The sequence below is a fragment of the Populus nigra genome, chromosome 4 (assembly GCF_951802175.1).
Source record: "Populus nigra chromosome 4, ddPopNigr1.1, whole genome shotgun sequence".
In the NCBI taxonomy this organism is placed as follows: Eukaryota; Viridiplantae; Streptophyta; class Magnoliopsida; order Malpighiales; family Salicaceae; genus Populus; species Populus nigra.
The window spans coordinates 2,098,222-2,110,450 of NC_084855.1; the positions used below are offsets into that span (position 1 = coordinate 2,098,222).

General features: G+C 36.9%; 3 protein-coding genes across 8 annotated transcripts; 2 read left to right on the forward strand and 1 right to left on the reverse strand.

Annotated features, from left to right (window-relative positions):
• Positions 1 to 157: 157 nt before the first annotated feature.
• On the reverse strand, positions 158 to 4,303 carry LOC133690465 (uncharacterized). Of its 3 annotated transcripts, none has more exons than XM_062110686.1 (5): positions 4,125 to 4,303; positions 2,872 to 3,289; positions 2,136 to 2,167; positions 1,077 to 2,042; positions 158 to 504 (listed from the first exon to the last, which is right to left on the reverse strand). In XM_062110686.1, the coding sequence occupies exons 2-4, from the start codon at positions 3,200 to 3,202 to the stop codon at positions 1,092 to 1,094; spliced, it is 1,314 nt and encodes a 437-aa protein (XP_061966670.1). In that variant the 5' UTR covers positions 3,203 to 3,289; positions 4,125 to 4,303; the 3' UTR covers positions 158 to 504; positions 1,077 to 1,091. The 3 variants fall into 3 exon arrangements, with proteins under 3 accessions (XP_061966670.1, XP_061966668.1, XP_061966669.1); XM_062110684.1 differs by lacking the exon at positions 158 to 504 and adding an exon at positions 583 to 919 and having other exon boundaries at positions 4,125 to 4,302; XM_062110685.1 differs by lacking the exons at positions 158 to 504; positions 4,125 to 4,303 and adding exons at positions 583 to 919; positions 3,989 to 4,118.
• Positions 4,304 to 6,011: 1,708 nt separating this feature from the next.
• Positions 6,012 to 7,471, forward strand: LOC133691848 (eukaryotic translation initiation factor 1A-like). Its single transcript, XM_062112462.1, has 2 exons — positions 6,012 to 6,293; positions 6,688 to 7,471. The coding sequence occupies exon 2, from the start codon at positions 6,699 to 6,701 to the stop codon at positions 7,161 to 7,163; it is 465 nt and encodes a 154-aa protein (XP_061968446.1). The 5' UTR covers positions 6,012 to 6,293; positions 6,688 to 6,698; the 3' UTR covers positions 7,164 to 7,471.
• A 1,429-nt stretch (positions 7,472 to 8,900) lies between these two features.
• On the forward strand, positions 8,901 to 11,559 carry LOC133692927 (protein TIC 20-I, chloroplastic-like). Of its 4 annotated transcripts, none has more exons than XM_062114105.1 (4): positions 8,907 to 9,023; positions 9,416 to 9,638; positions 10,226 to 10,420; positions 10,656 to 11,559. In XM_062114105.1, exons 3-4 carry the CDS (start codon positions 10,240 to 10,242, stop codon positions 11,291 to 11,293), a joined length of 819 nt encoding a protein of 272 aa, XP_061970089.1. In that variant the 5' UTR covers positions 8,907 to 9,023; positions 9,416 to 9,638; positions 10,226 to 10,239; the 3' UTR covers positions 11,294 to 11,559. The 4 variants fall into 4 exon arrangements, with proteins under 4 accessions (XP_061970088.1, XP_061970089.1, XP_061970087.1 ...); XM_062114103.1 differs by having other exon boundaries at positions 10,230 to 10,420; XM_062114104.1 differs by lacking the exon at positions 9,416 to 9,638 and having other exon boundaries at positions 8,901 to 9,023.
• Positions 11,560 to 12,229: the final 670 nt, after the last annotated feature.

The following is a 12,229-nucleotide window of genomic DNA, read 5'->3' on the forward strand; positions in this document are numbered from 1 at the left end:
ATTCATTGCAATTTAATTAACCTCCGCGAAACAAGATTGGTGCTTTATGTTTTAGTAATGATTTGCATGAAGAACTTTTAAACTAAGGGACACACGATTAAAAAAAATGACCAGACAGTCGCATGAAATTATCACCACTGATTGTATTGGTGTTGAATTATGAAAAAATGATTAATTGTATCAAGCATCACTCTCTTTCAACCTTTTAAGAATGGTTTAATAAATTCACAGGTGATTCAGATGTCTAGGGCTATACATTCATAATTTCCCTGATAATATCAACCTTGATGATTGGTGTCAAATGAGTAAAATTAATTTGTACCTACTTAATATTAACTATATCATTCCGAAAAGTAAACTGGGAAGACATCAATACACCTTTTAAGCCCTTTCCGTGGATCTTCTCGAAATTGATACCCAAAATCAATCGCCTATCATTTACATTTCGCTGCTGGGAGGCGCATTGCTTGTATGGGTGGTCTCTTAGCCACTTCTGTGCAGCACCTTCACATATAATAGAATTCTCAACTACTGCATTATTAAACCAAAGGCAGACAACAGTGGGAAGAAAGACACCCATCGTGCACGAGAGAGACATTTTCTTAGCATTGATTAATAGAATACAAAAGTGCAGAACATTGTCAAAATTCAGTCCAGCCCATGGATAGCAAAATTAAGGGCTTCGGAGATCAGGCGGATGATTCCTAGACTACGCCTGTAAATGGATTTATCTGAAACCTATTTTCCTCTTTTCTTTTTTTAGAAAACTAAAAAACTTAAGTGAGGCCGAGAGAGGAGGGACAGATTTTCGATAGGCAAACAAAGAGTAAACGGAAAGAATGCGCTCAAGGCCTGAGTTGAGTCACAGCCCTCTCCTTCAATCCTACATGATAATCACATCTCCAGCATTTACGGAGAACTGGGAAAAAAAAGAAGAGATATAAATTATATAAAAAGAAAAAAAGAAAAAGGGAGAGGCAGAAAACTTTACTTGTTAGCAAAGATGGACTATTTTATAAAAAAAAACTTATGGCGTACTAGCATGGCAGCTGAAAAAATGAGTTAAAAATTCTCACCTCAAACTAGTCAAGTCAATCTTTGCCATGTCTTGCCCAGAACCCTTTTTTCTCTGAAAGGGTTCGACTCCATTTAGACCCAAATGTGAAGCGCCGTCTCAAGAATGGCTTCACGGAGGAGCTTGCTGCACCAGAGCCGGGATCCATCTTTGCAGCTTCTCTGTCTTTCATGGCATTCTTTTGTTGATAAAAATCATCAGAATCGCTATCATGGTAACTATCAATGACTCGGTTTCTTGATATCTTAAGGCTTTTTGCTTTTAATTCTGCTTCAGTTCTCAGAGCTTTTTTAGACATCTTCAAAATTTGCTTCTCTCCTCCCTCACATATTGGGCATGCGGGATCATGCTTGTCAACCTCCAGAGTTGTAGCCTCCAAGCACTCGGCATGGTATACATGCCCACATGGCAGCACAGCAACCACTGGGAGGTCATTGGTGCTGATGATTCTCTGGCTGCTCCACACAGATTTCTCAGTCAAGAACTTTGAGCAAGCTCCACAAGTTTGCAGATCTAAGGAGGGAGAACACGAGAACCTGCTGCTACATCCACTTGTTTTTCCAAAGCCAGAGCCAAAGTGCTCACTGTCAAAAGACCACCTCCCTCTTTGTGAAGAGGCTACAAGTTCAGAAAAGGTTCTCATGGACCACCCGTCAGAAGATCCACCATGGGATCCCAATGTTAAGTCATGGCTGCAAGTGGAGAGTACAAATGATGACCTTCCTTCAGACAAAGAACAGTTATTTGGTGATTTTAATCCCAGGATTCTACTATCAGAAACCTGTCTTAATAACCGGTGCCCAGGTGAGCGGCGAGCCCGTCTAGATGGGGTTGAGTTAGGAGGATGCGGATGACCACATGTTGGTAAAGGATCAGTAGTAGGTGTTGAAAATGATGAATGTACAGAATATGAAATCTTTGGTAATGGCAAGTCTGCAATATCAGGTGATTCCGCCAAGCTCTTCACCTGAAATAAAATTAAAACATTAAGCAATCAGCAGGGATACATAAACAAAAGCATCCTCAAACTAATTTTGCATCTCTATTGGTTCAAACTCACCCCCATAGGGTAATTGCTTTCCGTGGATAGATCTGCACCAAGAAAATGAAAGTGTTATAAGACACCACCTCAAAGGCAAGCAGGAAAAGAACACAGTCCCAAAAACTGTTATACTTGCAGCAATGCGCAAGAAAAAAGAAGTAAACAAGTAGAGGGAACTCCATCACAGCATCACTATAACTGAAGTCCACTAACAGCAAACAGCAGGTGGATCTGCCAATCCAGGGATGAATTGAAAGTTTCTGTGCCCTACTAGTAAAATATCAATGTACCCAAAAATAGCACAGAGTTTACATGGACTAGAAACTTGATTCCAAAAATCAGCTAAAGAAAATGTCTAGTGCAGGTGCTACAAAGCAATTAGAAGTAAAGAAAATATATAATGAGATTGAAAACCATAAATGTCAGAAGTACATTATGAAGATCAGCAGCTAAAAAACTTGAATAAGATGCAGATAGACGTGGTCGGGGATGTCTAAATTTTCCACTGTTTTGACATGATTGACTAGCACTGTCAGACTCCTTTTTTTTCTGTGAATAGGAGGGAAGTGCTTAAGAATTCAAGATCCTATCGCTTAGCAAATGAAATAGGTCACTTTTTTCTGTTCAAATCAAAGTGCACACGTGGATTTCTGGAACAATTTGGCACACAGATTAGAATGGAACATCAGCTTTGAAAAAGATGTTCACCTAAAAGAAGAACAAACAAAACAAGCACAAAATAGCAAACCTTTACCTGAAGGTTGAGCCGTCAGGATCACACCCATTCCTTCATGAACCGGTGATTTCAGAGATATAGGTGTTCCAAAACTCTCAAGCGGGCTTAAACCATCTGAAAGATTACCTCTATCTGAACCTAAAGTCCCCTTCATCTCCACACTAACATCTCTACTGACTCCACACGACATTTGACATGACAAATCCTCAATTTCACCGGCCACACGCCTTCGGTTGTCCCAACGAAAACTCAACGTTGGGGAACATCCGGAACTCCTATGCAATGCTTGACATCCAGTTGTGCTGGGGAAATCTTTATCACTTGCAGCTACACAACAAGCTGCTCCCATGTTCACAGTATCACAGAGACTATCTAACTCCCCAGAAAAAGCAAACCTTGAATAGAAGCTTAAAGCAGAAAAGAACCGCTAGAATTCCTGTTAGAAAAACATGCGCACTTATCATCAAAATGTACTAATCCCAAATCAATTCAAAAGCAGAAATAAATAATCAAATACCAACCTCAAACCATGCCTCTACATGGAGAGTCACGCTACCACAAATCAAAGCCATACATATTCATTCACAATTCCATAACCCAAAGCATATTAAAACATAAATTTCCAAACAATCAGACATTCAAAATCATACACTAAAAACACATTTCAGCCTTAAAAACACATAGAAGGATTCATTTCTCGTCCATTTCATATAATAAATGTCTCTGAATTAATCAATTACTTGCAGGTCCATTAAGCAATTCCACACATTACAATATTCAACAAACAGATCAATTTCTGCCTAAATCTGCAAGCTAAACAAATTTTTCATCATTATTTCGAAAAAAATCAGGAAGCTACTGCTAGTTAACTCCCTATTTCCTCGAAATAAATAAACATAACTATCCTTTTCAAAATCATAATACACCCAGACACACTGCGCAGGCAAGCGGAGAGCCAGAACATGGAATTTCATGGAATAAAACTATAAAAATAAACGAAAAATACAACACAGAAAATCCAAAAAAATCAACTCGCTAAATCCGAATCTGAAAAAAACTAGGGTTTATGAACTGTTTTGTTTAAGGAACAAAAACCAGCTAATCACAATAAATGATAGAAGGAAGGTATCCTAACAGGGAGTTATCGATGCGGAAAAAGCTTCGCCGTATTCTCCTTCACAGTGCCGGTCAGGTGAGAGGGAGAGTGATGAGAGAAGGGGAGAAGAACAAGGAGAAAAAAGAAAGAGGAATTATAAGATGCTATGTGTTACCTGTGTATGAAATTAATTAACGGCGTGAGACAGTGGTCTTCTGCTTCGTTTGGTTTCCGGCGGGGAAGGAAGAGGCGTTGAATGACAGTGTTAAAGAACGGAAATGATGTGCGAGCAAGTGAGGGTGACCGAATTATAGCGAAGTCAGTATGGGGAATTGAGCCACGTATGATGTTTGTTCACTTTTGGGTGGTGTACTTATGAAGGGTGAAACAGTAAATATAGATAATGGGAGACTTTTGTGCTTTTGCTTTCTTCTGTACCACGCGGTGTGCGCACTACGTGTTCTGGTTGCTGTTTGGTATTTTATGAAAAATTGATTTGAAAAATTATATTTTTAAAATTTTTAAAATTATTTTAATATATTGATGTTAAAAAAAAATAAAAAAATATCTTTTTAATATCTTTTTAAACAAAATATATTTTTTAAAAAAATCACTATTACATTTCCAAATATATCATAGCCTACTTGCTTCTCTATTTCCCTTGCCTTCATGGAAAGAAAAGTGTTCAAAAAATTAATTTTAATATAATTAATTAATTAATTGGTTAAGTATTGAGATTTGACAATGTAGTCAAATTATTTTTAAAAAAAGACTAATTATTTTTTTTAATTTTTTTTAAATCTGAGTTAACTTAAACTCGGTCAATTTCCTTGTTAACCCACGTGCATCTGTCAAGGTTTTGCAGCTATGCTTGCTTTAAGAAACAATGGCAAGACAATCGATGAGATCTCATCTCCTTCAAACATCAAATAATGGATTAATTCAGCTAATGATGAAGTGAACGTCATCTGAACTTTGAAATCATGCCCCATCATTTCCCTTTTCTTTTTTATCAAGCCGTTATTTCCTTTTAAATTTGGAATTATGATGTGATTTTCGGAACTAATATTTTTTCATGAGAAAAAAAAAAAAAAAGAAGAAGAAGAAGAGAGGAAAAGGCTACAATCTAAGGAAAAATCAGTCGTTATCATTTTCATAGAGTACATGGTCAAAAAAACAAATTATGGGTCAAACCCGTCTCTTCCTTCCTAAAAACTTCTTGACTTTCTTCTTCATGACGTAAGATATAATCTTGTTTATTATACTGGGCTGGACTTGATCTACATACAAGGACAGCCCACTAAAATAATTGAGCTGGAAAGATACCCAAAACTCAGAATTGCTAGTTACAATTGAATGGGCTTTTCCCTGTCTTAAATGGCTAAACTCAGCTTCATGGCCCAATACGATACTAAGGTCTTGGCCCATAAAAATCACATATCCTTTCAAGTGGCTCAAATTTCAATTCTAGGTAAATTTTTTTTCTAGAATTTAACCCCAGACCTCCCTTTACTCGTTCCGATCGCTTGCTCTTTGTAAACGTAGAATTACAGGAGTAATTAAAAAAACCAAAAAATCAAGATAATTAAAAAAATTAAATCGTGAAAAAAAATCGATTAAATTGATTAAAATTTAAAAAAAACTTGTTGATTCGGTTCGGTTTCGGTTATATAAACCTAAAACCAAAAAAACTGAACCGAACTAAACTGAAACCGAAAAAAACCGAGCCAGATCAAAAAAACCGAGCCAAACCAGAAAAAACCGAGTCAAACCAAAAAAACCTAGTCAAACCGGTTTTCATATTAAAAAACCAAACCGAATCGAAACCAGTCGATTTAAATCAGTTTGGGTTTTTTTTAAAAAAAATTCCAATTTAGTTATTTATTTATTATTTTTTTAAAAAAAAATCAAACTCAACTACGTAGAAAGAGATCCTATTCCCTGAGGCTCCTTGCTATCGCTTGAAACTTCTTACTTCTCTCATAAGAAAGGGTGACCATCTTTAAAGCCACAGCTTCAGGATTGGAGAAGGCAGAGGCCGTCGAAAAAGAACTTCTTTCTTTCGTATTAAGCAACTTTCCCCCTCTTATCTACATGTAGAATTGGACTGTGAGCTAGAGGTCTTCCGACTTTCTTTAAAGTTTACGCCACTCACTTCGAGTGGGGCAACCTTTTAGAATGTACTATTTGCCAATTTTTTATCCAATAAGCTAGTTTCTAAATAAATATTTTTGCTGCGAAAGAGAGTCAAGGTCAAGAAGAAGCTAAGAAAGAATCCACTGATTGATTTCTTTTTCTCTCTATCAGCTTCTTCGCTCCTCTTTACCTTAGCACCACAGCTCAGGTACGTATCTTCTTTTATCTCCCCTTCTATTTTTCTTAATGTGTCCGATCTCATTCAACTAGCCCACAAGCGATTTTAGGTCTTTTAATTCCTGCTCATTTCCCACTACTAACACGCTCTTGAATTTAGATTCTTGTTCTTGATTTCCATTTTTTTATTTTTGTTATTTTCCCGATCTGCCCTTGATTCTATTTTTCGATTGCTGTTTAGTTTTCTTTATTTCATTTTTTCTAGGTCCAATGTTTTTATTGTGTGTTTTAATAATTTATATATAAAAAAATCATTTTAAAATAAAGTGAGAGATAGGTTTTCAATTTATAGAAATGTTTTTTTTCCTTGCAAATTATCAGATAACTGATTGGGTATTTGTTATTGGAATGTGGGGAATATATAGAATCAGAAACCATGCCGAAGAACAAGGGAAAGGGAGGAAAGAATAGGAAGAGAGGAAAGAACGAAGCTGTTGTCGAGAAGCGGAAGCTTATTTTTAAGGAAGAAGGACAGGAGTATGCCCAAGTGCTTCGCATGCTCGGAAATGGTCGTTGCGACGCTATGTGTTTTGATGGGACCAAGCGTCTTTGCCATATTCGAGGGAAGATGCACAGGAAGGTCTGGATTGATGCTGGTGATATAATTCTCGTTGGTCTCCGCGACTACCAGGATGACAAGGCTGACGTTATATTGAAGTACTGGACCTATGAAGCTAGGCTTCTGAAGGCCTATGGTGAGCTCCCTGCGAATACACGTATCAATGTAGGTATTGCTGGAGGTTTTGATGAGGAAGACGATGGTGATGCTGCTGCTGGTGATGATGATTATTTTGAGTTTATGAATGCCGGAACAAGCAGTGCGCATATAAACTTTATTTGAGACGTTAAACTTGCTATAATTCTCATGTAATGCCTTTTTGTATCACTTTTAATATTTCTCACGTGTCCTCTTATATATCCTGTGCTGTTTGTGCGTATGCTGGTCTGTATATATAGTGCTTCGTGTTGTGTTTGGCATGTTTTAATGGCTTTTGTATGGATAGGCGAGCTGCCCTGTTTGTATCACATATGGTAATATTTGCATAATGGGTGCAAAATGTGATTGTGTAATTAGGCTGCCAGTCAGCTGCCTTGGTTTTTTGTTCGGATTATGTGTCTGAATGACTGTACGTACTAACTTGTTAGTTACTAGTGTTTCAGTCATCTTCTCCTTCAATACAGCCCCTATTTTAACTTTCTTTTGTTTCATTGCAACCGCTCTAGTACACGTATAAATGTGAGACCGAGAGTATATTATAACCAAAAGTTTTTTGAAATTTAAAAAAATATTTAGGTATCACATAACTATTGATTTTTAGCTTAACTCAAGTTAAAATTAAATCATGTTAGGATTGTTTTAGCATCATATCCTAGTCAACTTGACAAATTCAAAGGTAATCTAGATGTCCAGTAAAAAATTTAATCTGGTTTTTTTTTTTAAAAAATCAATATAAACTCTACTAAGTTTAATAACTTTTATAAAAAATATATTTTTACTTAATTATATAATAATAAAAATATATGCATGTAAAATTGAACATCAACTAGGTATCAAGATATTTATTTTAAACCACGATAAAAGGACAAACACTAATGAGCTAGGCCAACATGTCTAGCTTTAATCAAATAGTCAAGACGTGCCACCTTTTTTTTTTTCTCAAGAGCAGATGATGTGTTATCCTCTCTTCTTTCAAAAATAAATATACCTAATGGATAAGTGATATGTCATCCGCTCCTTTTATATATATAAAAAATGGATGATAGGTTGTCTATAGTGTTAGATGTCTTATCATCTATTAGACGCTAGTCCAAAATCGACCACCATTGTATTGATAAGGAAATTAAAGGAATTTCAATTTACAGGTTATTTTCATCTAAAAACAACTCAAAAACTTTAAAAATAAAATAAAAATCTTAATAAATCACCTATATGCCCTAAAATACCCCCAATCACTTAAAAACACACAAATTAATCAACCGAATGGGAAGAATCTAAACCAAACATCTAACTTTTTTTTAGGCGAGATAAATATTAAAAAAACACCACCATAAACTCCCATTCTCAAAATGAAACTTGCTAACACAAATCTTGTCATTGAAAAGCAGTCTTTTTCTTTGTCTTTTTTCCATATGCTTCTCTCTCCTCTCTTGAATTCAGAAACAGGAAACAAAAAAGAACTTATGGACTCAAGTGAAAAGGTAAAAATTCTTAGAGTGGCCAACACATTTTCTTAGTGTTATGCATTACGATACTGGCACTTTTAATTTAATCTTCCCACTACAATTTGTTACACAAGAATCAAATTAAAAAATTAGATGTTCTGTTAACAATCTAGTTTGTTACACTGAGCTGGGCTTGGTCTACATATAAGGACAGCCCAGAAAAATAACGGAGCTAGAAAGATACCCAAAACAGCGGAATTGCTAGTTACAATTCAATGGGCTTTCGGCCTGTCTTAAATTGCTAAACCCAGCTTAATGGCCCGATACGAGATTAAGGCCTTGGCCCATACAAAATTACAGATCCGGTAAAAAGGTTAAATACATATTTACCGTCGTTGAACTACAATCATCAGCAAATAAATAACACTTCAGCTGCTTCACCGAGGATAAGATAGGAAACGATGAAACCACCAAGGGATAGCAGCAAACCCTACTGATATCACAGCACCATTTCAAGTGGCTCAAATTTCAATTCAAGGTAAAGGATTTTTCTAGAAATTAACTCCAGACATTGGCTCCGATTGCATGCTTTGAGTAATTTTTAATTTTTTTGGGGTTACATTTCGTTTTAGTTGCTGCTGGAGATGAGAAATAGTCTCTTGTTTCTTAAGCATTTCTCGTTTTTGGTAGGTTAAAAATTTGTAATTTCTCTGTTATGTTAGCTGTAATTTTTTTTTTCACTTCAATGTTGTTGTTTTGGTGATGGAGTGGACATGTCTATTGATTGGAATGAGGAATCTTGATTAGCGTCAAGTGGATTTAATTAATCAGTCGGAATGCGTTTTGTGGTTATAGTTTGAAGTGTTCTCGGTTATAGTTTGAAGTGTTCTCTTTCTGTTTGATAAAATGACAATGTGCTATGCATCCAAGGCTTCAACTTAGGAGGCTGTGGTATAGCTGAAAGATTTTGTTGGATGATGGAGCATTTGGATTCGCTCTCCAGCAGAGTGCTTTCCGATCTTTATGCATGTCACCGCTCCACTGGAAACTCCCTCTGCCCATACTGTACTCCGGCCTGGTGCTCGCTGATTTTTATTTCCAACTTGATTCAGATTTTTGGTTTTGGTTGCTGAAGCATACAATAAAGCAAAATGTATGGAATTTCTTTCGTGATTGCTCTTTTGCATTCTAGAGTCAATTATCTGGTTTGTTGAAATGAGCATTGGATCCAAACTCTCGGAATTGGTCTCTGGTGCTAGCATCTTTCTTGTTTTCGGGTTATTTTTTTTATATGTTTGTTTCGTGGGTGAGTGGGTGGGTTAAGATGACTGTTCTGATTTATTCAGGTAAGGGAAGATTGATCTTGTCAAAGGTTAAATACTTCTTTTACATGTGTTTTGATGAGTGGATGATGTGGACAACTTTTTAGAACAGGGAAGATTGACGTTATTGGACACTGAGAGATATAAGTTTTGCTTTATTCTGCTTATCATTCATCATTTTTATGGTTATAAATGTTCTCGATCATTGTTTCAAACTAATGGATCATGCTTTCTCAATTACAATTGCAACTGATAGGACCTTACAAGGTTACAATATTATATTTTGTAGCCAGAGGATTCTGAAAATTGGAGGATTTATATGTATTTTGTCACCTAGCTTTCATTGTTATGTTTGATAGTGGAGTGTATGGATGACATTTTTTTTATGTTTCTGAGTTCTTGTCCCTGCTGTCTCCAGCCAGGTACTTGGCAATGATTCTAAATGGGTGTGCCATGCCTTCCGGATCTGCATTTAGTAACACTAGAACATGTAAAACAATGCCTGGTATCATGGTTTCTGCCCATGCTCCTTGTACAACTGCAAGGGCTGCATTGTTGAGCAGCAGGGCTTCATTGGAACAACATTTGGAGTCTAAATCCTGGTCATCTAGAGGTAGTTTTATGTATCCTCTGTCAAATTCTTTTGTCATGTGTTTTTTGGAGGAAAGCAAAAGGGGCAAAACTGTTGGGTTTTGTCAAGGCAACAATGTATGGTAACTTTTGATTAAGTAGGCACATGAGAAATCTCACCTTAACTAAATAAGTTTTCAACTTGCCTCTTCTCACTTTGATTCCATCTCAAAACTTTTGTTGTATTTGTACTGATTTTGTATTTTTTTTCACGGTAGGTTTGCCTTCCTTGCACCTTTCGGCTGCATCAACACCACTCTTAAGTGGAGATTATTGTGGATTTTCACACTATATTCCCACATTTCCTCGGCAGCGTAGATCCTGTTCATGTCCTCGAGCATCAAAAGATGTCCCATACAGTTTTCGCTTTCCTCCAATGACCAAGAAGCCAAGATGGTGGTGGAGGACTTTAGCATGCCTGCCCTATTTGATGCCTCTTCATGAAACATGGATGTATGCTGAGACGGCATATCATCTACATCCCTTCCTTGAAGACTTTGAATTCTTGACCTACCCATTCCTTGGAGCCATTGGGAGGTTACCAAGCTGGTTCTTGATGGCATATTTCTTTGTTGCATATCTTGGAGTAGTAAGAAGAAAGGAGTGGCCTCACTTTTTCAGATTTCACGTGGTAATGGGCATGCTATTGGAGATTGCTCTCCAGGTGATTGGTACTGTGAGCCGATGGATGCCACTTGCTGTTTATTGGGGTAAATTGGGCATGCACTTCTGGACAGCCGTGGCATTTGCTTATCTTTTTACAGTCCTAGAGTGCATACGGTGTGCTCTTGCTGGCATGTACGCTGATGTCCCTTTTGCTTGTGATGCGGCATACATTCAAATCCCATACGATTAATCCAGAAAAGCAAGAGAACAAAAATTTGTGTTCGCTTCCCCCCTTGTGTTTCTCTTTATTTACCCCTTGTTTTGAACCAGAAGCGTTTTGAGCAGATATAAATCAGTTTATATGAGACAACCTTGTGTAAATGTTGTGGTCTGATTACTTGGTTTTGTGCTAGAGCAGGATTCTCAGACAGATGGTTGTTACCCGTTGATGCTGTTAGTTGTGTTGTATGAATTTATTATTTGAATCTTGAATGGTAATAGCATCTTCCTCACTCATCCTGATCCTACTACTTGAATTGCTGCCTGTGGAATTGCTCAGTGATCATAGGCCCATAGCGACCGTGGAATGCTGGTAACTTGATACGAGTAAAAAATGTGTTTCCCCAGATCCTTCTCAAACACTGTCTTGCTGGCACTGTACTTCCATTTCACGTGTCCGCATCCGGAGATTAATTTCAGGACAGGGAAATTCTGTCTTGCTGGCATTCTGCTTACATTTCATGCCCAGAGAGACTGGCATGATTAAGGCCATCGACGATGGTCAGTATAGCGCTTATCCTGCAACCAGGCTCAATCGTTTTCCCATCTTTATACACCGTCCGGGAATTTTTTTTATAGCTGGGCCAATCCACCCCACCGCATTGATTTAATCTCGCCCACTTTTTACATAAATATTGATTTGATCTCATCTGATCTATAAACGCTGCTCTGGCAAGACTTTTTAAAGTTAAAAACTGCCACTCCACGCTGGGAAGTCTCTTTGGCTGATGCCTCATTGCTTAACCCTAACAATCATAGGTTGGCACGGAGGATATTAGTGACTTCAATTTGGTGACCACCTACGTCAAATTGATAAAGTCACATGTTTTTTTTTCCTTTAATTTATTTAATCAATATTTTTTTAATTTTATTTTTTAATAGTAATTTGTTTTTTTATTATATCACT

Excerpts from the sequence above, each read along its gene's own strand:
- LOC133690465 (XM_062110686.1), bottom strand. The coding sequence starts at position 3,202 with ATGGGAGCAGCTTGTTGTGTAGCTGCAAGTGATAAAGATTTCCCCAGC. Across the intron at positions 2,168-2,871 it reads CCTGACGGCTCAACCTTCAG|ATCTATCCACGGAAAGCAAT; the intron begins GTAAAGGTTTGC and ends TTCTTGGTGCAG. Across the intron at positions 2,043-2,135 it reads AAAGCAATTACCCTATGGGG|GTGAAGAGCTTGGCGGAATC; the intron begins GTGAGTTTGAAC and ends ATTTTATTTCAG.
- LOC133691848 (XM_062112462.1), top strand. The coding sequence starts at position 6,699 with ATGCCGAAGAACAAGGGAAAGGGAGGAAAGAATAGGAAGAGAGGAAAG.
- LOC133692927 (XM_062114103.1), top strand. Across the intron at positions 10,421-10,655 it reads TAAATCCTGGTCATCTAGAG|GTTTGCCTTCCTTGCACCTT; the intron begins GTAGTTTTATGT and ends TTTTCACGGTAG.